The 27,075-nt window shown below is 42.2% G+C and overlaps 1 protein-coding gene across 1 annotated transcript in view; it reads right to left on the bottom strand.

Annotated features, from left to right (window-relative positions):
• Window positions 1–26,383, bottom strand: part of CEP192 (centrosomal protein 192) — a 91,223-nt gene extending 64,840 nt beyond the window's left edge. Inside the window, exons 1-16 of the mRNA XM_075417258.1 lie at window positions 26,215–26,383; window positions 24,727–24,777; window positions 23,581–23,727; window positions 21,912–22,123; window positions 20,523–20,621; window positions 19,312–19,452; window positions 18,848–19,005; window positions 18,032–18,182; window positions 14,296–14,479; window positions 13,259–13,401; window positions 9,624–9,857; window positions 8,655–8,777; window positions 7,023–7,177; window positions 5,441–5,487; window positions 3,812–3,944; window positions 281–435 (exon numbers count right to left, since the gene is read on the bottom strand). Of these exons, the coding sequence (XP_075273373.1) occupies window positions 281–435; window positions 3,812–3,944; window positions 5,441–5,487; window positions 7,023–7,177; window positions 8,655–8,777; window positions 9,624–9,857; window positions 13,259–13,401; window positions 14,296–14,479; window positions 18,032–18,182; window positions 18,848–19,005; window positions 19,312–19,452; window positions 20,523–20,621; window positions 21,912–22,123; window positions 23,581–23,727; window positions 24,727–24,777; window positions 26,215–26,325 (2,244 nt within the window). The 5' untranslated portion in view covers window positions 26,326–26,383. The remainder of the gene's footprint in view (window positions 1–280; window positions 436–3,811; window positions 3,945–5,440; window positions 5,488–7,022; window positions 7,178–8,654; window positions 8,778–9,623; window positions 9,858–13,258; window positions 13,402–14,295; window positions 14,480–18,031; window positions 18,183–18,847; window positions 19,006–19,311; window positions 19,453–20,522; window positions 20,622–21,911; window positions 22,124–23,580; window positions 23,728–24,726; window positions 24,778–26,214) is intronic.
• Between the last annotated feature and the right edge of the window lie 692 nt (window positions 26,384–27,075).

Genomic DNA, 27,075 nt, shown 5'->3' with positions numbered 1-27,075 from the left:
ACAAAAATAGCTACCTGGCTTCTTTTCTTTTTTCTCCCCCAAGAAAATTTTGCAGAGGGAACAGAAAAAGGCAGAAGCTCGCTCAAACAGCTTTGCTTCTAGTTTAGATCTGTATTTGCTATCTTTAAAGAGAATACTTTGCTGTACAGGCTACCTGTTGAACAGTATTTGGGTTTGTCAGGAAAGAAATAAATCCTACTTCACCCTGGCAGACAACCCTCAATGATGCATCTATGTTTAAATGTTTCACACTGAGCTTTGAGCATTACTTTAAACCTACTTGAAACAAGCCATTCTCTGAAAGCTTCAGTGCTGTACAGCATTCTGAGAGTTTCTGTATGTCAGTGTCTTCTCTTGGCATTCCTGGTTGTATCAGCTGCCCAAAATAGGCTCCTAGTTGGTTATCAAAGAACTCTTCATCATCAATATCATTATCTATTGAAATGGAAGAAAATATCCTGTTATCCTTTCACAGACATTTTATATCACTTGACATACTATCAAAGCAACTCCACGATTTTTAATACATTGAGTCTCACAATACACTCACACAGCCAGAGCAGAATTATCCTGGTTTTCCCTTAAAATAACTGGGTCACAGAAACATGTAATTGTCCTACTTTGTGACTACTGATAAACAGCAAAACAGGATGACTATAAGCTAGCACGTTAACTCCTAGGCTATCGAGTGACTCATCTTTCTTCACATGATTTATACACCACCATATTCCAACTACCAAATTATATATATACACTCATAAAGTAAAACATATGCATCCTTTTTCAAACTTCACAGAAAGTGACTGAAGTATAGTTCTATAGTTCAATGGCAAAAAATGTTAAGTGCTACTACTAAGAACAGTACTATTCCTATTTGCCAAGTGAGAAATTTTCCAAGACACAATTTTTCTTGGTTTGGGGCTGTTTTTCTTAATTTGTGGTGGCTGGGAGGGGAGGAAAGTTTCCAGGACTCTTGTTTGCTCGTTTTTAAAAACCCAAACATCAGTGAGCCTTTTAGGTCATGGTTAAACGCACTCTTAAAACCATATGTAAAACACATTCCGAGAAGTTTGACATCTTTACTTTTTATTCTTTCATTTCCAGGAAACAGTACCTGTTTGTGTTTTTCCTTATTAAAAAAACAGTATACTCAAAAAGGCCTTGCATTTATAAACTCACAACTATATTTTGTTTTCACATAATTAAAGAAGTGTTCATTTTCAGGTTGCCAGTGATGGTTTAAGAATTCTCCAGCAATTTTGCCTTTGCAGTGTATTTCAATTCTTCTCACCAAAAAAGTAATTCTGAAGAATCTTCTCAGTATTTCCTTCTGCCAAAGAGGTCTACACAATGTCAAGAATGTACAGGAAAAAAGTACATCTATACATAGGTAAGTCAACTGCATTCCCAGAGAGAAGAAGAGCCTGATTTACAGAAGCACACTGTCAACAAAATGCAATTTAGTTGAATTGGAAGCTATGGATGCTAAGCAACCTTGGTATTACAGCAAAGCAATCTGGATCTGTTACATTTCAGAGTCAGTAAATGAAAAATCTGCATCACAGCTCAGTTTCCACACAATACTGGAGAAAGTTCAGGGATTACAGGAAGCTAAGTTTCTTCAGTTTTTAAAAGAAGATTAATATCTCTCCCCAGAGAGCTTTAAAAATTGTATAAGGATTAGTTAGTTACCTGCATGGCAGACAAATACCTACAATTCAAACTCAAATTAACAACAACATGATAATTGTTTTAATCTCATTTACATATTAATTTCTTCTTTGTGAAACTGAAACAATAATCTGCTATCGTCTAAACAATGAGAAAGTAGATTAATGTATTTTACCTCAGATAACAGAGACTTCCTCCTTACTTTTAGAAATACTCAGCTGCCAAATTTACACTGAATACATAATTAAATTATAAAAATTAGTACATTGCCCACTGACCAGGAAAAATAAAAAGATCATTTACCCTCACCAGTACCGGAACCCTGAATAGACAAGTATTTCCACCTAAAGACTACCAACTCCGTAGGAGGGCAGTTAAAACTAATTCCATCCCCTTGGGTAGAGAAAAATAGTATTTTTGCTCAGCAAATTATTAACTTCATTTTTATACGCTAACACACAAGTGAAGTTATGCAACAGGAAAGAACAAAAAGACTCCAAAAGACAGTCACAACACCTGCAGATGTCATGGGAGAAATCCAGTAACCCTGTGTGAATGCAGGGCAGCTCTGTCTCAAGACAGCAGTAAAATTATTTATCACACTGCCTCCCTCATTTTTTGTACAACTGAGGATGTACACTGTCATAGAGGTCTTTTCCAACCTATGATTCTAAGATCATCAAGTCCAACCATTCACCCAGCACCACCATGCCTACTAAACAATGTCCCGAATTGCCACACCTACATGTTTTTTGAACACCTCCAGGGATGGGGACTCCACCACCTCCCTGGGCAGCCTGATCTAATGTCTGACCACTCTTTCAGTAAAGAAATTTATCCTAATATCCAATCTAAACCTCCCCTGACGCAACTTGAGGCCATTGCCTCTTGTCCTATCACTAGTTACTTGGGAGAAGAGACCAACACCCGCCTCACTACAACCTCCTTTCAGGTAGTTGTAGAGAGCAATAAGGTCTCCCCTCAGCCTCCTCTTCTCCAGACTAAACAGCCCCAGCTCCCTCAGCCGCTCCTCAGAAGATTTGTTCTCTAGACCCCTCACCAGCCTTGTTGCCCTTCTCTGGACACGCTCCAGCACCTCAATGTCCTTCTTGTAGTGAGGGGCCCAAAACTGAACACAGCACTCGAGGTGCGGCCTCACCAGTGCCGAGTACAGGGGCACGATCCCCTCCCTGCTCCTGCTGGCCACGCTATTCCTGACACAAGCCAGGATGCCGCTGGCCTTCTTGGCCACCTGGGCACACTGCTGGCTCATGTTCAGCTGACTGTCAGCCAACACCCCAAGGTCCTTTTCCACCGGGCAGCTTTCCAGCCACTCCTCCCCAGGCCTGTAGCATTGCATGGGGTTGTTGTGACCCAAGTGCAGGACCCAGCATTTGGCCTTGTTGAACCTCATACAGTTGGCCTCGGTCCATCGATCCAGTCTGTCCAGATCCCTCTGCAGAGCCTTCCTACCCTCAAGCAGATCAACGCTCCCACCCAACTTGGTGTCATCTACAAACTTGCTACTCCTTCACATTATGTGCCAAGTTGACTGCATTAATAAAGAAAAGCATGTTTGTTCTTCAGCAGCAGCCACTGGAAGGGCACAGAAATTTCAAAACTCTTGTTTAGTTATACAGAACTCAAGCTCTCACATTTACCCCTGTGGGTAAACTAGACTTCTGACTTGGGTGTCACACTGCACATGTGGCATCTAAGAGAACTGAAACTCAAGTATAAGTTAATTCTAACCATATGTACGTGTTCTTCATCACAAAAGTTTATCTCTATTAATGTAAACTGAAACTATAGCTAGGGTTATCACTTTATGAAATGAATGTCCACATTTCTACCTGTATTTTTGATTAACACTAACCAAGGACCACTGTTTATTTTTTTAGATTAAACTTCCAGTTGTGACTTTCTCTGACAAATTCCATAGCCACCTACTCCTATTACAATTTCAAAACAGCCAGTTTCCCAATGAACACTGTTTTCTTTCATATTCCTTATACCACGTTTTGATCAAATGCAATCCTCTATTAAATACTTCAGTAAAACAGTACGTTTATTCTCAATTATGCAATAACATTGTGTCGGAATTCTAGACTTAACTAAACAGAGTTATACATACACTTACCAGTGGAATCTTCTTCTGAGCTTGCAAGAGATGAGAGTTTCTCATTTTCCAAAAAACTTGAAAGGCTACTGCTAAGATGATCACTTGACATTTCACCTTCCATCTGCTTTTCCGAAGGTTCAGATGGACCAATCTGTGAAAAGCATGTTTCTACGAGTAATACTAGCTACTGTATAAATTCAGTTAATAACAAACCATTAATGAGGTTAATAACATTCCAAAACTTTGAACTTTGTCTGCTAGCTTCCAGAACAGATATACGTGACAAATACAGGGATCATGAAGGGGAAAGAGGGAAAAAGCATTTAAATGACACCAAACTTAAAAGACCTCAAAAATAAAATAGTGAACATTGCATTAAAGAGTTTACGCTTGAAAAAGTTCCCCCCCACATTCATTAAGCTGCAATCCCAACTTAAACGTACAAAGACAACTCTCAATAGTTTCCTAGGCTGCTAAAACAGTGCTTCTTCAGAAACCATACACCCAGATCAACCCTTTGCTGATAATTTCTTCAAATTACTACTAAATTACTTATAAGGTAGTAATTTAGCTGAATCTAGCTAACTGTAAATACAGTATCTTTTATACACCTGAATGATCTTTAAAAACAGCAAAATGTAATGCCTGTTTTGGATTTAGTCTCACATTCTTTATGATAAACAGATCATCTTTGACAGACAGCAAAAAAGTCAAAATTCAAGAAGTAAAGAATTTGAAAGGAACTTAAATTATGGTTTTCACATGACAGCCTGTGAGATTTCAACTGCAACTCACTGACCACTGTGGCCCCTAGAAAAATCAAATGAAAGAAAACTAAATCAATTTAGTAAATAGCAGCTGACACATTAAGAAGCACATACTGGGTAGCATCTGGCTGCAGCCTGAGGTATATTTTCTATACAGGCCACGAGATCTCCCATTTCTGTCCGCCTTCTATCTCTGTGCCCGTAACTGTCAGCTTCTCTAACACAGCGGACAAAAACAGCTGAAGCACAGCCCTGCCTGTCAATACCTGCAGCTTTGTGCAAGCGCTGGGACAGACACACATACAAAAAAAACAAAATACACACAGGCAGCAGGAAGATTGTGTTCTTACAAATGGTGCAGTTTTTAATGTTGAAGACACTGAAGAAGTCATCTGAACTAACCTTCCTCAAAGCAATTAACAAGTACAGGGGCAAGTCAAATCAGGTGGATATTGTCTACTTCGATTTCCAAAAGCATTCCAAAAAGTTCCTCAAAAGGCTTTTCACGAAGCTAAACTACAACTGGGATAAAATGTAAGGTCCTTACGTGGATAAAAAACTACAGAAGCACAGAGTCACAGAATGGTAGGGGTTGGAGGGAGACAGCAGAGGGTAGGAGTAAACAACAATTTTCACTACTGAGAAAGATCAGGTGGAGTCATGTTCCCATGGTACTAATTATGTTAAGTGATCTGCAACAAGGAGGCAAAGTGAGGCATGACACATTCACCATGCTAGCACTGTTATAAACTTAAGGGATACACGACATAAGACAACAAACACAGTTCGATTCCCTCCCTCCTCCTCTCACAAAACTAAGTCTAGTACAAGATAAATATTAGAAAATTTTTACTTTCACTGTATTTGGAAAAGGTTTCACCTTGTTATTCTTACTGTCTGGAAGAAAACATATTCCAGTTGACAAATCTGGAAGAAAAGAATGTAGTGTAATCAGTATTTTGTTATGTTCTTCTGTTTTACTACTAAGTGCCAACTATTCTTTAAGATAGGAGATCGAGGCTCTCGAAGGTCTTGGCATGCACCATAAAAATAACCCTGAAATACATATCTTTTCACAATACCAAAGTTTACATGTTCTCACAACAATGATCAAAAGTATCTGGGAGTAATTAAACAGGCAGGGCTTCATCAGGGCTAGAAGTGTAATAATTATGCCAGACTATTACTGCCTTAAGGATGTCTATCAGGCAGGGCAAAAAGTAAGGAGTCCCAGGCTGCATTAGCAGCAGTAGGAACAAGTGTTCTGTTCCACTGTGGCATTACACCTATTGGGCCAATTCTTTCTTTGGATCACTTGTAAGGTGCTTCCACTTGTCCTTGTGTATCCACCCACAATCCAATTGCAAGTCCCACAAGACAGAGAACATTGTAGACATGCATACACATATTTTAGAAAAAAACGTCCCTAATTCTTAAATAATAGATGGGAATAAAAGGCAATTTCCGGACCAAACCTCGAATAAACAAGTTAAAATCAATTAACTAAATACATTCAGGCACTATCAAGTCCAAACACTGGGTAGTCCCAGTTTTCCAAAGCATCGTGACTTTTGTTGCCGTAGTTGCTGCCACGTTATCAAGACTACAACAGCAAGCAGCTGAAGTCAATGCTTCACTGTTAAAAGTGTGTTTTATAAGTGCCCATTTATATTACAAACCATAGTACTTTCTAACTGAACGTGTTCTCTATCAAATCATTAATAATCACCTCACAAATAAACTATGCAAATATTCAGATAAAGCTCAGAAAAGGGTAATTGTTATAAGTATATATTTAATAAGTATATTTACTGAATTTTAAGCAGCAGAATTTAATTGCATTATTGGATTTTTTGCTAATGCAAATTGACAAACAAGTTTATTACCAACAGCCACGCTTTTAAAGTAAGTTACAGAATATTATCTTGCTTCAACTACTCTCTTCATACTTCAAAAAAGCGTATTTTTCACAGCAAGTATTCTAAACTACTTCTTCATGCATTATCTCACTAGAAAAGTAGGTACCCAGCCTCTGCAACTGCAGTTAAAGATCATCTATTACAGGTTGGAATAGGACAAGAAGAGACGTTAGTTAAAATATAATCTCATAGACTTAAACATACTGAAAGAGAAGGGGTAGAAAACAACTTACATACACTTTTTCCACAAGTAAAGATTGTGAAATTAATTCAGATTCCAACTAGCATTCTAATTATGGTATTTTATAGCAAACATTATTTTCATCAGCTTCCTGCCTACCTTTCACTTCAGGGAGAAACCTAAGAGCACAATGTCAACCCCAAGCTTTCTCTGTTTTCAGCTTGTTCAAATCAAAGAAATTCTTTTTGAAAACCCATTTAAATTATGCCATAAAACAGTGAAATGGTCAAGAGAAGGCATCTATAGCATAAAAAGCTAATTACACTGAGAATAAGTATACAATTTTTCTCAAATTTTAGTACCTTCCAATTGTTCAAGTGGCAATACCTCAGGCAAGGTATCTTGACTGAGATTTGAATGCTCATTGACACTCTGATCTTGCTCTCCATGTACTGAGCGGGGTTCTTTCAAACTAACAGAAGTTGGCTGAGGTTGTTTAACTTGTGCAGCAACCTCCCTAGAAAGAGAATTATTTCAACGAAAAATCACTCAGTGAGATATACAGATCAAAATTAGTATACAACATCTCTATAACAAGATTTGACAAACTCTCCCATTTTAATGCCGTCGTTTCTAGGAAGCCAGCTGTTCCTATTAACACAGTTTCTACAGACCTACTACCTGTCATTTTACAAACATGAAACAAATAATCTAATGTAACATATGCCTCTCTACTTTTTCTCTGTTTGTTCCTTTCATTTCTGCAAAAAGAGAAAAAAGCATAAGGTTGGAAAGGGTCTGTTTCCGGGAGAGTTCCATGCTCCATCTGAGAGCAAATCACACCCTAGATAACATTTTCCTAAGTCCACAATATCAGCATGCCTTTTGCAACATTAAATTAGGGACTGAATCATAAAGAAACTTTTTGAAATTCCATATAGTTCTCTTAAATAACAGCTTTTATAATTCTGTGTGAAAGTTATTTTTTCACTTCTGGTTTCACAGTACTTCCACACAGGCAGATAAGCTAATCATGTAAGACATTAAAATTTCCACACTGAGTGAACTGAACCATACTTTTGCTTTAACACGTTAGATATATAAGTAAAACTAACATTTGGAAGTCTAAAATGCAACTACTCCTTGTTTTGTATTTTTTATACTTGAGTACAATCAAGATAGTGACTCCTTCTCTTAAATCATACATTCTTTGTTTTTAGAGGGACTTACTGCCTATAGCACAATTTTATCAGTGAGAAAGATGCACGCTGTGGTTTCTGTCACAAGAATAGGAACAAATATGACCCCGACTCAACTGACTAGTTATTTCCTAAGAAACAGCAACTACAGAGGCGACAAGGAAGCTAAATTTGATAGAAATTGATGTTCCTTTCTGTATGCAAACTGCATGACACTTACTTGGAACAGATTTAAATCAGTGCAAACTATTATTCACACATATGACATCAACCAGAAACATCAGCTTAATTCTTGATTATGTAACATAAACTAGGTAGATACAATTCAGATTCAAGTAAGTCAGTTCATCGCGCTCAGGAAATTTTCAATTAGCGTGACAACAAAGCAAAACAGCATAGTTTTAAAAAAGTCACTTCTAAAGGTTCATTCCTGTCACGTACATGAAGCCCAGTTAGTCAATTCATCATCAGAACGGTGCTAATGTAGGGCTGTAGAGGCCAAGTAGTAGCATTGCATGGGATGCTTCCACCAAGCCTGCCACTATCCCTCTTCAGAAAACACGGAGGAGCTGTTTTAGGAGCAAAAGCTGCCCAGGCTGCCAAACACTGCAAGCTAACAGGCTAACACACAGCTGAGCTCTCCAGTTACTGCCATCAAAAGGCCAGTAGAAGAGGCTGCTGCTGAGATGGACAATTCAGTTCTGAAGTATTCCATAATTAGCTTATATTACATATAAATCTATGTATTGGTATGTGCATTTTAGGACAGAATTAGGTGTTAACTATCTCACTTACATGTCATCATGAAAGCTGAGGGCGAATCTCCCCATTGGCTGAGGATCTGACTGACTGCTGTGCGAAGATCCTGATAGAGGAGAATGTTGCCCTTGTAAATAGGATGCACAGGCATCAGAAAGCCTGTAAAGGTGGGGAGGAAAAACACACAACAGAATCATTCTAATATGGACCACTCCTGTTTTCCAAAGAAGTGGAAAAAAAAAAATCATGCTGATGGCCTCTCCTCTCCTGTAAGTTCAATTATTTGAGTATTTTAGCATTCTCTAGCCAAACTGTATTTACAGGTACACATCTGTACACAGAATGATCCTCTCCAGTCTTCCATAGTTCTTTAGAGAAATACCACATTATCATATTTGGTGGCTAGTGCTTCCCATTTGGAACACACGCTTCTGGAAAGACAGCGGATAAAAGTCTGATCCTATGTCTTGTTAAGTCACAGGGCAGCAGTTAAGTGAGCAAAGCTTCTAGCTGTTACTCTTTGCTCTATTCCTTGCCGAACAAATCATTATAAATTGTGTTAAGTTTTAATTCACATCCATAATACTAGTTCTTACACTGCTCTTTCTAAAATGAGCCAGATTCAGGTAATTTAAATGAACAGTTAACAGAGTTAAGAGAGCACATATGTAAAAAATACATTGCTCTCTAAATGACTTCAAACTTGAGTATACTAAGCTGAAGAGTCCAGTTAAAACAAACTTGGTTGTCATCAGTCTAAAAACTAAACTACTCTTTTAAAGGGTAATGTTGATAAAAATTAAGTATTTAATGAGTTATGAATTCAATGCAGATTTTTCACTGCTAATACAATCAATCCTATGTTTGCCCGTTAGTATGCCAATTAGTAAATAGTTTTATCATCTACCAAATAATGTCAAAAGAATTTTTCCCCTCCAAAGTTAAATGTTTCAAACCAGTCAACTGTTTTTTATATTATTAAGTGCTATTAACTGATAGTCTCACCTGCTGTCACAGCCTGTTTTACTCCTGGCAACAGTTGAAGCTGCAACAGGTAAGCCAGGGTTTGAGGAGACAGTAACATTTTCAAAAACGGCACTTGCACTGCTGCTCAATGAATGACCCAAGAAGCTTGGAAAGGTCTCATCGGCAATATTCCTGAAGTCTTCCATCATCCTGCACAAGCTGCTTAAAATAGCACTCTGCTTGGCAATGCGATCAGCCCTGGTCCAGCAGCATCTGCAAGTAGGGACAAAACAACTACACAGTTACCCAAGCCACGGCAATGCTGTCAAAAATACGTTATTCGGACATCACAGCCACTATTCTTCGGCAATCACGTCACTCCGTCCACAAACACGCTTGAAAATGATTCCAAGTCCACTCCCCCCAAGCCTTTCGGGGGCCTTCTTGGACTTTCTAAAAAGAGCAGCACTCCCGCAAGTCAGCGCACCGCCGCCGCGAGATGTGCCAGCCTATATTTAGCCCGTAAAGCTGCTTGGACCGAGCCAGCCTCCCTCCATTTCCACGGCAGCCAGCACCTGAGGAGCTACCAGCTCCGCGACGCGATCACCTCGGGCCACAGCCCGACGGCACCGACCTCGGCACGGAAGGCCCCGGGCCCTGCCCGCCTCAGCGCTCCCCGCTGGCACCGGCGCCGCCTCACCCCACCCCCCCCCGGGGGAGGGGCACGCCGGACTAGGGAGCAGCTGGAAGCCCACGACCCCCTTTCCCCCAGAGGGGAGGAGACCGGCCCCGCCGCTACTCGCCTGAGAGGAGAGGGAGGACGCGCGGCCCAACCGCCAAAACTTCAAACCGTCGCCCGCGCCCACTGCCCTGCCGTGCCCTGCCTCGCCTCGCCCCGCCCCGCCGCGCAGCGCCCCCCAGAGGCCGGGCGGGCGCCGGCTCACCTGGCGCACGGCAGAAACTAGAGCCCCCCCCCGCCGACGACCAACCCCGGGCGAAGGGCTCGCCGCCCAAAGCTTCCCGAGCCCGCGCGCGCGCTTCGCCCCGATCGCCCGCACCCCGCCTCGCCCCGCCACCAGCCAATGGGCGAGCCCCAGCCAGAGAGCCAGAGCCGGCGATTGGCGCGGCAGGAGGAAAAAAGTTGGGGGGGGGGGGGGGGGGGGGGAAGAGGATGGTGATTGGGCGAGGGGCGGAGCCCCGTCGCCCGTTAGGCGGGAGGCGGGGGGGGAGGGGAGGTGCCCGGAAGGGGGCGCTGACGTCGGCTGTTTCCGGCGTTTGCCTCACGGACAGGCCGGATTCGAACCCCGGTGCCGGTGAGTAGCGCGGGGCTGTGAGGGGAGCGGCGGCGCTGAGGTGTGCCCGGCCGGGGAGGGGTGTTTGTGTGACAGGGCTCGTTGTATTCCTGACCTTGCTCCCTGCAGCACTGCTGCTGCCTGAGGCGGAGCGGCGTGCAGCTCATACAGTCCGGGGGAAAAATTTATTTCAGTTTTGAAGCATGAAATGTCACCTGTGTTTAAGCAGAGGATGAGAAGGCAGCGGCAGCAGCTGCCTTCTAAACGTACCTGTATGTGTGTATGACAACTTCAGAAGGACCTGAATTGTGTTCAGTGTCACTCCAGGACATTTTTACAATGCCCTTTACAGCTGTGTTCCTGGTATGGAGACTGCAAAAAGCTGGAGTGAGGGTGAAAATTCACACACTTGGCCTCATCAGAAGTTCATACTCTGTTCAGATACATTCAAAACAAAACCAAGCAACAACAACCCAAAGCCACCTCCTGACTACTGCAAGATCCAAAAACTTCTAGTCCTGGAAGCTCGAACTGAGATGTGCTCCAAGCACATAAACAGCATACAGGATAATGCACATAGAATCATAGAATGGTTTGGGTTGGAAGGGACCTTAAAGATCACCCAGTTCCAGCCCACCTGCCATGGGCAGGGACACCTTCCACCGGACCAGGTTGCTCAAAGCCCCAGCCAACCTGGCCTTGAACGCTGCCAGGGAGGGGGCAGCCACAGCTTCTCTGGGCAGCCTGTGCCAGGACCTCACCACCCTCATGGTGAAGAAGTTCTTCCTAATATCAAATCTGCTCTCTTTTAGTTTAGAGCCGTTCCTCCTTATCCTATCACTACGTACCCTTCTTCCTTCAGAAGAAAAGGGACAGCAGCCTGACAAAGTGTTAGATAATTTTAAAATACTGCAAGTATCATCTGCTGCAATCATCCCTTTCTAAGCCCTTCTATAATCTCCCTCACTCCTAGGGGTTCTGCTGCTTGTGTTCAAGGCCCCAGATCCTGCACAGCAGCACAGTTCACAATCTTGAGCCATGGGAGCGAGAGAGATGAATGAAGAGGGAAGCGTGAGTCTGAGGAAGCGGAGGTGGACAGTCAAGGATATGGAGTGAAAGGTCCTGGTTTGCAGAAACATCAGTGCAAAATGGCCAGTGGGGGAAAGGCAAGCATCAGCCACAAAACCAACATGAGTTCATTTGTCGAAGTATTTGGCCAGTCCATTGGAAATGTGACTTGTTTGCACTGAAACTGTAACAGCATGTTTCCATTAGTAAGAAGTGTGACCGGAATTAGTCAGGGTGTCTAATAATAATACATGTTCAGCACAGAGGAAAATAATGGGACCATGCTGAACTAACTATAAACAAATGCATTAAAAGCTGCAAAAAGTTGCCATTTATTTTTACTATTACTGGTTATTCTGGGCTCCAAAAGAATAGCACACAAATGTAAAGGGGAGAAGAAAATGCAAGCAGGAATCTTTCCCTTAGATCTGGCTTATCAAGGACATACATAACGAATTTATCTTTGAATATATTTTACACTACTTTTTGTTCCACTGCAGTAATTCAGGCTTACCTGACAGACACTGTAGGATCTCACAGCACAAGCTTTTAGTATTGGGAAACAGCAGCGCGTATCTAGACATGGCCACCTTGCTTTTCTTGATGGCTGCTTAGGAAGGAGCCTTTTTATTTTTCCTGGTACAAGCAGAAGTGCGGTAAGAAAAAGATCGACTGCTGTATTGAAGGGAGTGACCCTTTAAAGGGTTAAGACAGAAATTCTCCAAGTGGCTTAAGCATTCAAAAGTCTATTCTGCTGCTTGCATATCCAGAGTTTGTTCTGTTTTAGGAATGAATCCCGGTATAATAGTTTTGATCTCTTTTTTATGTAACATTTCTGTTGTTTAGCATACAAAGTATGGCATGGTTTTATAAAAGTTAACTTTTTGGTACAAAGGTCCAAGTACCTGCTTTTACTAAAGCTTTTTTTGTTCTTTCCCCAGAGTTCTGTTACTGCGGGCTGAAAAATATCAGCAGCCTACCTCCATGCATGGTCAGCAAGCGCTCTGTTAACACCATTGTTAACCTCTCTGTTTTTTAGTAAATTCAAACTAAATTCCTGAGAGATAAATCAAGAAACAAATGTAGTGTATCTGAGCAAAAATAAATAAAGTTTTCAGAATACAACTCACAGGAGCTTGCTATCAGTTTTAGAAGAATGCAGGTTGCCCCTTCCCTTACCTTATCCTAGTGGCCTAGTCGAGGAAGTAGCATAAGCTTATGTTGAAGCACACTGAAATACACTGTTACACTTTGGGTTTCTGCTGCCCAGAGCCCACCTTTATCCTTCCTCCCCCTCAGGTCTGCTGAACACACTCAGCAATTTCATCCTGTACAGTAACGCAACTGCCTAGTAATGCCATGTAGTCATTGTCTGGTTTTAATCCTCCCGCCTGTCTCTCGCAGCCAAAGCTCGAGTCAGTGCCAGCATGCTGATCCACAGCAATGATGCTCCTGTGCTGATACATCAGAAAAGGAGGCTTTTCAGTTAGTACTACTTTTTCAAAATGTCGTGAGTGAATTATTCAATCACTGGAAAAGAATTATGAGATAATTTGAAATCCAACAACTCTAGTAGTCTCTGCAGACTTTCAACACACCCATGGGAAAATTCAGAGCACACCCTGTGGCAGAAAAATGTAATATGCAACGGCACATCCACAATGGCACATGACTTCACAAAAGCAAAGCTATCAGAATGGACACCTGAATCAAAAAAGCTCATTGATCAGGAGCTTGTTAAGAAAGAAAATATTACAAGAAAAAGCACACTATATACAGACCTTTTAGAATAAGTTTATTAATCAACCGCAATTATAAAATTTAAATATTTATACAGCAAGATGGAAAATTCTTAAGTAACCAAACACTCCAAACTATTTTGCTGCAGTATACACAGGAATGGTTTTGTTTCTTTTACAAGTTGATCCAATATCATCCTTTAGTTACTCAACAAGTTCTTGAAGCTGTGTTTGAGTATGTATTTCACATGTGTCAGTGCAATAACAAAAAGAAAAAAATTCGAGACCACACTAAACCGATTCCAAAAACTAAAGAAAAAAAAAGAAAAAAGGACAGGCACATTGAGTCAGCTACTCTGTAAATAGCTCGTGGTTAATACTGTTTGTATGTGTTGCCATAGTTCAAAGGGTACAGATTAAAATGTTCCTTTGATACACAAACAAATAACACATTCCAAATGTTGTAGTTTGTTTTGCAAAACATGCATGAAGTCCCCAATTTTTTTAAAATCTTCTGTACGAGAGAAGAAATACAAAGGCAGCCAGAAATGGAAGCATTCACAAACACCAGAACAAGGCCCTTCAGGGTTTATTCAAAGTAACGTATTAAACCCCTTCATTCTCAGGTAATAGATTAAGAGGCCGAGATACACATCGTCTGCGAGGGTGAGGATACTGGAGGTTGGCAGTGTCAGCATCGCAAGAGTGCTCTATCAGAGGAGGAGGAGGAAGGAGCTGGGCATGACTGGACCATCTTGATCCAGCCCGTGGGGAATCCAGAGGGGGAAAGAAATACCTGAAACAATTAAGAAAGGAACAAAACACCAAAACAAAACAAAAAAACAAATCAAAACAAACAAAAAAAACAAACAAAAAACAAACAAAACAAAAAAACAAAACAAGAAAAAGAGAAAGGTAGTAAATACAAGGAGAACCAAAGGGGAGAAAAGACATGCTGGAAAAAAAAAAGGCTTTAGTATATCCATGCCAAAACCAATAGAACATAATAGCAGAAATCAAGGCTTGTAATTCAAAACAAGACAAATCTGGAAACTGTTCTTTAAAGGAAAAAAAAATACAGTCTTTTCCACTGAAATCCATAGAAAAGAATACCGCAATAATAATCCTAGTATGATTTTTACAAAAGAACAGATTGCTCTGGAAACTAAAAGGTTGTTGTAGCACAGCCATGAATAGGCTTTCATTCTCCCAGAATTCCTGCGATTTGTTAACACAGCCATTAGTAACGCTTCATTTGCAACACAAGATATACATTAAATATTATGTAAGTACATTTTCTGCATATGCATCTCATTCAGATTAATGTCACAGCACTTCTAGAATAGAGGTAAAAACATCATTGTTTTTACAATACTTTAATCACACATTTACAGAGAATAACTACGTTCAATGAAATACAGTCTTTGTATATATTTATATATTTCTGCAAAATCCTCAATAAATTTAAGATTCCTGGTGAATTCAAGACTCAGAATTATGCCATTTCATGTCATTCTTCTGCTGTTTTGATTAGAACTTACCCGTAATACTTGCACATTTTAGTATATTGGATATCTACAGATGTTTTCTGTCTTGTTTACATTCTGTGGGCTTACATAAAGGAGCAGCTATATGGTTAATGGAATTAAGGGACAAGTCAGAACAAGCTTCATTTTGGTTTCAATCTTTGTATGGCTCAAGCGTTTGCATTTTTTAGGACACTATGCTTAGAGAATTTTAGTTACTCCATGGAATTATTACTATAGGAACGTACAAGTACATGTCAGAAAAAGTACTTCTCTTAGGACGAAGAAAGTATGACGGTACTTACAAAACATTTATTTGAAGTCATACGAAGGTATAAATGAAGCAATACCAAACTATTAAAAGCTACCATCTGTACAATTGTCAAAACACAGTTTTCTTATTCCTTTAAAACTAACAGTTTCATATATTACAAAGCAGTTACAAACTTGTGATATTTAGGAATCTTAATCAAATGCTGCACTATGAAATGCAGAACAAATTAGTTATCAAAACAATTTTAACGAAAATTATTTTAATGGTCACTTCCCTCCTCCCATCCCAGTCAAGGACAAAAATTCTCATTTTTAGTCATGAACTAGTCTTTTAATTTGACAAGCTTTCAAAAAAAAAGTTTTTATGGAAGTTTTGGGGTTTGGGTGGTTGTTTGTGGTTTTATTCCAAACAAGAAGCCTCTCCAAGTACTTTTCTATCAGGAGTTCTAACAGTATCAAACTGCAGGCTAGTACAAAAAACGTACGCAACGTGTTTTAAAAAGGCTTTTTGAATAGCGTTTAGTAGTTAGCAGGCTGCTGGTGTCTTGGGAGAGGTCAAACGGCGTTGGGGAGGGGAAAAAGGAGTTCGTTTTCCATTCCTGTGTGCATGCAACAAGCAGCAAAACACCAAAGTTACTCCAGTTAGCTTGGTATCAGCTCTGCTTTCTGTTAAAAAGGACATAATACAAATGGAGAATGGAAATTGTATCATAAATCTAGACATCACATAAACATAACAATACAGCCCTACTGACTTATTTTCCAGCAACCTACATCATCTGTGCTGAAACTACTGTGATTACAATGCCAGTTTGGTGATTGTGCTTAAACAAAGTTTTCCAGATCTGCCTACGCTTTAGCTGTTGCGTTTCAATATATAGACACCGAAACGTAGCATCTACAGTCACAGACAAAATAAATTCTGTGTGGCATATCCAATTTAGTAGAATGCCAGTACATAAATAAATAAATCTTTATTATACGTGTGAATACACTAAAACAGAAGTTAGCAACTGTGCTTATGCAATTCAAGCCAATGTGATTGCAAAAGAAAATACGTAGTTAAGTGCATCATTTTTATAGTAAGGTTCAGTCCTAGGACAAGTCACCATATATTTTGCAATTCCACAGCCACGGACTTAATTCTGTAACAAAAAGTTAATTCCAAATTGGAGCCAAAAATAACTTACTAAAAAACCAAAGCAAAACAAACACTTTCAAAATACAGAGTGACAGAGGGAGTATAAAACAGTGCTAGAGGTTTCAGTTCCACATTGGCTTACTACCAGCTTCAGGGAGAGAAGACGACCAAGCAATGGGGTAGGGTAGTCTTGCTGGCAGCAGCAGTCTTAGATAAGGAGATTGTGACACCACACCCTGTGCTCAAGCGGTATAAAATAGCCTGTATCTGCCTACAGGAGCCCAAGCAAATACAGTTCTATAGCTTCAGATATCACCTTTCCAAGACAGGACTGCATTTCAGCATTTTTTTGCTATACTGGAAGTAGCACCTGGAACCAGATGATCAATATAATTTTGGCCTCCTTCCTTGCTGGAGACTTGGCCCATTACCACTTCTTGCTGTCCCATTTATCTTGTGAGCAAAATGTGAAAACCCCTCGCAGCCAGGGATCTGGAAGCCAGAACTGCCATTCAGGGTTGACTGCTGAAGCAAGGGCAAAGGCTACTCTCCAAAAGCAAACTGTCATAGTACTTTACAGATGACCATTTTAAACTGAAAAAAAGCCTTATTAGTAGCTGCACACGGAATGGAGGCTATCCCACAGCATTCAGAAAAAAATAAAGGTGGCCACAAAACTTGGAAGCTGTTGCTATGGAATTTGGCCACATCTAGTCCTTAGACAGGACACATCCTTGTAAAGTTGACTGTACACACTCCACGGTACAAATGCGGGGCTCAGTGTATTTCTAGATTTCGGTGTGCTCAAATAAAAATGGTTTTCAGAAGAGGCAGTTAAATTTACCTACTCAACAGCAATTATAACAGAATAAAAACATAACAGACAAAAATTAATCTGCAATAAGAATGCCATATGAGGAAGATTAAAAAACCCCAAACCTTTACTCAATTGATGTTACACCTGCAAAAATGCAAGTAAACTAAAACTAGGATATGATCACTGAAACCATACATTATGAAGTATCTTTTCCTCCTTCCTTTCTGCTACATTATCTCAGTGAAAAACGGAATTTGTTGCTGCTGTTGCCCAAAAGGGCAGTTACACAGCAGTATGATGAAGCTTCTCCTTGTTTGAAACTATCTCAGGAAAGTTATTTTTAATAATGTGAAAGGACTAAAGGTGAAAATAGTTGTTTGCATTGCTTATTTATGCTGAATGATTCAGTATGGCTTATGGTTTTGTTCATTTTCCTCTTATCACTGGCATAACAGGCACCATCACAGGAAAACTACAAGAGCTTGTAGAAGTATTCATGCAATAAATGACACTGCACTTCAAAAAAAATTGTAAAACAAACGTGCAAGCTAAATATTTACTGAAACTCAGTCTCTCAACTAACTGACCTACCTGCTGGCAGATGATCCATTCAGCGAATTCTGTAGACTTGTATTGGCTGAACCTAGAGAGGCATTAAAAATTCCCTGCTGAGAACTACCATTCACGGGACTCCCGTTACCTTTCAGTATACCAGTGCACTTCCAGTTGTCCATGTAATTAGCTGCAAATATAGATATATAAGAACTGTTAGTTTCTCTTCCAAAGTTCAGCTTTTGATACAGCTATGGCGTTTCAACTGCTACGCACCTGGTGTGAATTAGAATTGAACTTCAATATCAATATATAAATTCCAAACAGCTGAGGATCTGGCCCTTTACCTGTCTGACATTCCCTGCCTATCCACGATTTAAAACTCAGTTTTGTACAGCAGCAAGAATGAGTTTCCTTTACTAAAATACTGAGAAACAAATGAGAATGGATGAGGAAACTGTCACTGGGGTTTTTTTGTTGTTGCTTTTGGAAATGTAAATAGAAAAAAAAGCCAGTTTGCCTGAACATTGTGACTGAATGTAGATTTTCTGGGTTTGGCAGCAGGCAAAGACAGCAATGCAGTACATATGTTAATTTTTAAAATGACAACTTTACATAGCCCTAGTCTGGTACAACAATTTGAGGGTACTGTAACCTAATTCACAGCAGCCTAAATGATGCAAGTGTTCCAGCACAGAAAATTATTTCATTTTTCTGAAATGTAAACGGAAATACAAAAATCTAGCATTCACAAATCTAAAATGACCTTTTACTCCAAGATTGTTTTTCACATGAAATTTCTCAAGTATATTCAGCATACTACAAAGAAAATGTATTTCAGATGGGTGACCTTACCCTTCCAGAGCCTAACACAGCCATCGTCACCAGAGGAGGCAAGCACTGTGCCTGTAATATTCCAGCTCACTCGCCAGACCTGGGAGTTGTGATTATCAAACTGTGCCACAATATGAATTTCAAATTTTGTTAATCCTCCAGACGAAGACAATTCTTTCCTGTTTAACAGAAAAGTGACAGTTCTGCACACAACTGTTCAAAGATCGGGGCTGGAACATGATGACAGAAGGAGGGGACTACATCTTCCATGGAGTTTACATAACAACTGTTACTGGATTAGAAGTATTAAGAGGTATTCAGACAATATTATAGACTTGCTCACAATCTTGACATCTTAAAAATCAGGCTGCTAAAAAAACAGTCCTGCGTCCATGAGGTTACTGATTTTAATAGTATATGCGAAGCAAAAGAAGACTATATGGTATGCATCACATCATACCAAACTATCTTCCTTTTAAGCTCACCTTAGAGGTTTTAGTGTGAAAATTCGTACGTCTTTGGTTGCTACAGCTAAGATGTGGAAGGATCTTCCCAGATTTGGAGCAAATGCAATATCATGTACAGGATCTGTGACTGTCATCAGAGCTTCTGCTTTTGCGTATTTCCTGTACAGCATAAGAAATTAACCTTTAATGTCATCAAAATTGACAGTGATGCAAATTATACAAACCAGACATAGTGGAACAGGGAAAAAGGATTTAGTATATATGATGAGACTTGCAACAGTAAAAATATTTTCTTAACATCAGTTTACTTCTAAGTAATAATTACAAGCTGACTTCTTCAGAAATTGAATACATCAGATACCGTATCTACTAACAACAGTATGCTAACTCATACAACAAAGCAAGGACATTTTTGTACAAAGAACATTTTTATCTACAGTTGGAAAAGGGACATAAAAAGATTCTTCCATACACAAATCTAAAAGGAATTTGTGTCTCAGTAACTTACTAAATCATCTGTGCTTGTAAGCAGACTGCTACCTGCCTCCTCTGCCATATGATAAACATGTATTCCATTTTCTTATTTACTACCAAGTAACTTACAACTTTTCTTTATTGTTAATGCACAGAGAACATTGTCTGAAGCCAGGCATAAATCCACAGAACACCTTGGCTCCTCTCCCACACCAGTCACCCTGAATGAAACAAGTTCTCTGTCATAGTTTAATTGAAAACAGTTGTGGAAACACACTTCCTGGCCTTTTCTGGTTCTGAATTCCTAACTGTACAAACTGAACTTTCACAGAACACTAGTAATTTCCGGGACTTTCTGTCATTATAAACATGTTTTTTAAAGCATTTTAAGGTCACCTTGAGCAAAAGAGTGCCTAGTGCAACACCATTCAAATTTCAACTTTGCTCTATTCATTCCTTGTGCAGAATTAAGCATATCAATTAGTAGAAGCAGAAACAATTCTCCCTTTAAATGCTGGTAAGAACACTGACATTTCTGCACTGAGATAGAACAAAATTATCAATATAATGTCTGTTAACATCAGTTACCATTCTGACGTCTACCTTTCCTCTCCCATCCAATGGCTCAGAGACAGAATTAAGGTATTATTACTTACTACTCCACTCCACATCTAATGACAGGCATAAAATAAAAGGCCATACATTACAAACTACTTTAAAATCCCACAAGTGTTATATACTGTCATTTAGCATACCTGGTATTTTCATTATATTCATAAATTTGAACCTTAGCCAATATATTTGGACTGTTGTCATCACTTCCTACAGCTATCATTGGAGAATGTGCTCGAGAGCTAAAAGGTGAAAACAAATACTGTTATATTTACAAATTATTCCACAGAAAGTATACCAAGCCATTTTTTAAAAAATTTCAGACACATTACCTATAAAGAAAACAAAACAATAACAAAAAAGATATCACAAAGGCGGGACGGGGCGGGGGGGAGAGAATCACAAGGAAGCATGAGTAAGTGCTATTCAGTTACTAGTACAATCTCCATTCCGTTGTTTTGAAAGTCCACTCTATTATACACCCACTAAGGTGAAATCATTAGGGAACATTATTTGGCAATCCAAGACGATGCTCCCAGAGAGCAGGACTGATTTTATGTATGCATCTGCAGTCAAGTACTCGCCACAGGTTTCACAGCAGAGTCTGCATTCTTTGCAGTGCTTTTAACGATTGATGTAGCGGTATTTCATTTAGCTTTTGGAAGAAGGATTACAAAAGCTAAATGTAGATGAGTTCTGGTTTTAAATCAACTTTTAACCCCACCTCTTGCGTTCAAGTGAAAGCCTGTACTCCGAACCTTCAGCACAGACTACTACTAATGAACAGAAGACTAACTGGAGCAGCAGAACACAGACCACTACGTCTATAGGGAAAGCCATTAAGGGCTTCTGGACAGAAAACCCAAAGCAGTTCAGCCCTGAACGGTTCTTCCCTTCCTGTTATTGCGGAGGGAGGATGTGAGCTGGGAAGCGAAGGAGAACCTCTGCTTGTATGTGCTTTTCTAGGTGGGGACTACCCAACCAAACTCCTCTCTGATTCCTTCCCATTCAGGAAGGGTAAGTGTGTCACTGGGCCCCTGAGGACAGAACTGAGAGAACAACACTTAGGCTTTGTATTTGACTCTTGTGGTCGCTAGAACTCTGTTGCACTGGCAAGGGTGTGTGTGCTTGTTAAGAGTACTCAAAATTACTACCTATTGCAACATCTTTCTTAAGGAAAGAAGAAAGAGACAGGAATTGTCCCTTTATAAACACTTTCTCTTATGAAAATCCCATTTCAGTTTTGTGGGATAAATAAAGAGCACTCCATAGCTCTTTAGCTCATTGCTTGCTAAAAACAATTGGGAACATTTCCTCACAGAGCACAGGATGACTTTTTGCAACACTTCTCTGGCTCTGCCAAACTTGCTTTAATAAGAGACATGTTAGTAGCTTTCTTTCAGATCTGAGTAATGTACACTTAATCTTCCCAATGCATGTTTTAGGATTAATTCTACAAAATTTCAGAACTAACTCTTTGGATCTTCTGCTTAAACAGTCACAAAGCAACACCTACACTTTTAATAACATACCTTGAAGGATTCCAAGAAATACAACTGCAGCTTAGCTTACATGAGATTTCATGCTGCAGCGACCACTGACTGAGATTCATCACATCTGGAGCTTCATAAATCCTTACAACTCCATCTGCTGAACAGGTTGCTAACATAAGACCCATATGCTTGGGAGCAAACTTCACATCTGTAACAGATGTCCTACTGTCTACTAGAGTGGTCCTCTTTACCTGCAAAGAAAGGCAGAAATTCTTGAAGGAAATGCTAGAAATTTTCATCAAAAAGTTATCCCCTAAGAAAGGCTAATGAAAGTCTGACAACACCATTTCATAGGATCACTTACCTCTTCCATTGAGAACTAAAAAAAAAAAAAAAAAGAAAAAAAACACAAACCACCAATAATCCTTATATGAATTGGAAAAATGACAGATCATTGCACTGATGCAATTTCAAGCACCAAGAGATATACTCACAGTGGTATCAAAGTTCTGATACCAAAAATAGTTGTTTAGATAACGCTCTTCAGGGGGGAAAAGAAAACAACAACATGTAACATAAGCATGAAGTACAATTGTATTGGCAACAGGCAGTGTGGAACTGTCCTCTTCGTTCATACTGGTGACAACATTAACTGTGATGCCTAGCAACGCCGCTTCCTAATTTCAGTGCTGCTTAAGTTTACCATGAAGCATTTTCTAACAGAAGCATCAAAACAACAAGCATTTCTGATCAGGGAATGGGTGAATACAGCAGACATTTGATAGGAAGATTAGCTAGGGTGAGAGAGGAAAAAAACTGTAAACATTTGTTTTTCAAGTTGTCTCCTCTCCTGCCAAGAGAGTACGAGTCTGAGCTGAAAACTGCGCAGCACAACTGCCTCCTGCACACGGAAGTCAGCTTTCATACAGTGCTGGGTGCCAAAGGTCCTGACAGTGCAACTCTTCACAATTATGTATTTTAATGTTAGAAAACTTTAGTGGAAAATTTCAGATATTTTAACAACCTAAAACAAAATAAAACATTAGCAGCAAGAATACCATACCAAGTTACTTAAGATTGCACATGAAGAATAGCTGCAAAATAATCTGATTAGATCTAAAATTCCCTTGATGAAATGCTGCCCGGAAAATCCATTTCCGAGCAAGCTATTTCCCTCCAAAACCTGATCTGTTGTTCGACAGATAAGAAAGAACAGCACGAGACAGTTTCAAGTGAACTCCTTCCACAGAAGAAAAACCCCACAGCTTTAATCCTACTGTAGACGGGAATTCACGTCTGCAAGTTGTTTGCCCGGAAACATCTCATTAAGAAACGCCAATAGTAGTGACACTGATTGGCCTGAATGTTGCCATTTAGCCGTTTTCCCCCAGTGCTTTAAAAACACTTACTCTAGATTGGAATTTTGCCACAAATTAACAAAACATAGGCAAACTCCGAAACACTTGATATTAACAGAAGAAAACAGGGTGCCTTCTCCGTTTCAGGAGTAGAAAATATGTTGCAAAACCAGAAGTGTCCAGTAACTTGGTATTTAGAACAACTTTCATGTTCAGTCTTCTGTTTAATTCTGGAATTTAAACAGTTTAAATCTTCATCCCATTATGATCAGCAAATAAATCAATGAGGCACAGTAAATCTGTTTATATGAGAACATATGGAAACTGTAATTAATGTGTTAAAGTCTCACCCAGTGACTCTGGCCTCGGAGTTTATCATTTGACTCTCCCACTATTTCTTCCCATACAGCTGCTGTTCTGTCGAAAGAGCAGGAAGCCAGGACCTGCCCAAATTCAGGATGGGCCCATGTCACACGCCACACAGATCCACTATGTGTCTGCAAGATAACACCAAAACACCACAAGGAAACTCGCTTACTGTAGCAGTCCAGACGATAAGCTATTTTCATGACTTTCTGCAGAAGCAGAAGTAAATTCTAGGAAGCAGTAAGGCTACTCCTTTGAAACCTATGTTCTTTTATAAAGCTCAAAGTTGCACTGCACCCGTTAGGTTTGTTTATTCCTATACACACTGCAAAGTTTTGTTAATGGTTAAAAGGTAATTATTACGAGGGTATTTCAAGGCATCATTTACCACTCCTTCAAACTGTAAGTTCCAAGCTAAGATTCTGCCCTGACACAAAAGGCACAGCTTTGTTTTCAATTTTCAGCCATGCTCACTTCTAGCTTGCTTGTACTCTTCCAAAGCATACACAGAGCATTACATATATCCTCCTTTTTTAAATGAAACTCATGTCATACCTAGTCAACCTAATGCTTTTTTTTTTTTTAGAGAAGGGGGATTCAAAAGCTTCACTTGCATTTCCTTTTACAGGGAATATTTTATTGTGATCCTGCCAAATACAAGGCAATTCAGAAGCTGAATGCACTAATTATCCTGATGAAGCAGATTCTGTATATGACACAGTTCTCAGAAGAGTTGGGGGTGGCGGGGGGAGAAGAGGTCAGATGTTGTAACTTTTAATAGCCAGACCTCTTTTTATAAGTCTTACAATAGGCAAAAAGGAAATATTCAATTAAAAATGAAGGTACTGTTTTCCAGCTCCCTGAACACCAGTTACTGCTATGTTTACTGATAACGTCTGCCAACATAACTCAGTACTAATAACACAAGACTGCCGCTAGCCTCTGCTTTAAGTGAGAGGCATCAGATACGTTTTATAAAAGCAGAGAAAGAGTATTTTACCGTAAGAAACACAGGATCTACAACAAACCAAAAGCGTTTCTACTCTACAAGTCAACAAAAACTAAGTGCGTTTCTTCAAAAACAAAGGAGAAATTATGGTTACAGCTGTGTCATTTTTACAAATACAAACCTTCCAGCTGGCAGTGCAATGCCAGTCTCCATTTTCACTTTTGTCCCAGACCTATTGAAAAATCAAAAGACAATCATACAATTTGTATATAAAGCTTACTAAGTAGTACTACACAACACAGCCATTAAAAAAACATACATATACACACAAACACACCACTAAACATTTTCATCTGGAAAACTCTACCTGGCTCAGTATGCAACTGCTTTTCACTCAACCCTGAAAATATCCCTACTCCAGGTAAAGAGGCATACACCTGCAAAATCTACTACCATATGAAGCCTATCTTTCAAATAACAAATTATTTGTAGAACACCAATCACCGCAATTCTCAACAGTCCAGTCGCTCTGTTCCATGAGCGCACCGCTCGGTTTCACTCCGGAGCTCCCATGGTCCCCACCACTGCAGGTGCTCGGACCTGGTGGCACACCCGTGGCGTGGCTCCTGGCCGTCACCGCAAAGACCAGAGCAGGGCAGCAGAAAGAACACCGACCCGGCAGGGGAACAGATCATGCTTCTGGTATTGCTGCCTTGACTTGTAACCACACACAAGTCGCTTCATCCTCCTTTCTCTTGATTTCCCGTACATCTTTATCACTTTTTTTCTGAAAAATTGTGAGGGAAGCGGACTGTAACCAGAAGAAAGACACCTCTACAAACCTGGCGTCCACTCCTGTTGTCAGTCGTTCGCTTACTGACACGTTGGATCTCTGGCACGGCGTCGGCTGCCACCGCCCCAGCCCAACCGCGCAGCTCCTCCCCGAGGCCACCCTGCAGGGCCCGGTCAGCGAGACCGGGACCGACGGCAGCTGCACCGCACCGCGCGTGGTGAAACTCCGCTCAGGGCAGAGCTGTTTCGGGCAGCCTCCTCACGGAGTCAGGACTGGAAAGTGTCGCTGCGCTGCTAGAGAGCACGGGGTTCGAGCTCTGCCTGCTCCTGGCACCTGCCTTAAGAACACTCCTCTCAGGCTGCGAGTTTCACGCCGTCGGTCCAGACCAAGGGCTGGCCTGGCCCTGGCTGCTTTTTGGGGGACGGGGCTGGTTGCTGGTGGCGCGGGGTTTGCTTTTCAACACGTGGTGAGGGAGAAGGGGCTGCTCGCTTGTCTTCACGCCCGACCCGCACCCGAGGTAGCTTCCTGCGGAAGAGCAGCTCTCCCAGCCGCCTCCCCGGCCTCACCACCGGTGCGGCAGCTCTCCGCGGGCCGCCCGGCCCAGACCCAGCCGCGCAACCCCGCAGGTTTCGCCCACCGCTCCCGGCGCTTCACGCGTCCCCCGACCCGCCGGAGCAGCCGCGGGGCTCCGGCCCGCTACGCCGGCCCTCAGACACCGCGCGGGCGCACCAGCACCCCGGCCCCCGGCCCCGCCGACGCGGAGAGGCCCGCGCCCGTGCGGGGAAAGGCAGCGCCCCCGCCCCGCCGCCCGCCCGGCAGGCCGCGCCGCGCCGCCAGACGCCGCGGCGGCAAACCCCGCCAGCGGCCGGCGCTGACCTTGACGCTCTGGTCGCTGGAGCAGGTCGCCATGCGCCGGCCGTGGAAGTCGAAGGAGACATCGTGGATGAGGTCGCGGTGATCCGCCGCGATGCTGCGCGCCACGAACATCGCCACGCCGCGGCGCGCCCGGACCCCGGCCCCGGCGCGCGCCCTTCGTCACGCGGCGGGGCGGGGCGGGGCAACAGCCGCCGCCGCGCTCGTTCCGTGCCTCGCGCCTGCGCGCTCCTCCCCGGCTCCGCGCGAGGGGCGGCCGGGAGCGGAGCGGAGAGGGCGGCCCGCGGGCAGCGCCGGTAGCTCCGGGCCGGGACGACTTTAACTCGTGACGCCGTCGTGTGAGGCGGCGGGGCGGCTGGCGCCGGGTGGGGGCTCGCTGGCTGCGGTCGGGCACGGCTGGGGGCCGCCCCGGGAAGCCAGGGTGATCCGCCGGGGCCGGGCTGCCGGGAGGAGTCACACGGGCCCTGGCGGCTGCCACAGCCCGTGGCCGTGCTCCCCGGGACGGACGGACGGACGGACGGACGGACGGCCTCCCGCCTGAGGCTGTTTCTGCCCCGGGCTGAGCCGCCGGCAGGCTCTGCGGGGGCCTCGGAACGCGGCCCGCTGCCGTGGTGCTCCGGTAGGGGGCAGCAGGCGACGGCTGCTCGCTGCGCCGGGGGCCCCGCCCCGGGCCCCGGCCCCGCCGTTGGGCCCCGCCCCCGCGCCGCCTGCCGGGAGCGGCGGGGCGCTTGGCGGGCGCTTGGCGCGCCCGGGTGAGCCCCGTCTGCTTCCCGCGGGCCCCGGCCCCCACCACTGCCGCTGTCCCTTGGAGCCCGGCCGCCGGCCGGTGCTGCTCCCCCCCCCCCTCCCGCCAGGGCCGCCGCC

Source organism: Opisthocomus hoazin, chromosome 3 (genome assembly GCF_030867145.1).
Source record: "Opisthocomus hoazin isolate bOpiHoa1 chromosome 3, bOpiHoa1.hap1, whole genome shotgun sequence".
NCBI classification, from domain to species: Eukaryota; Metazoa; Chordata; class Aves; order Opisthocomiformes; family Opisthocomidae; genus Opisthocomus; species Opisthocomus hoazin.
Note: the sequence above shows the minus strand (reverse complement) of the source record. Positions and strands in the feature narration are given on the sequence as shown.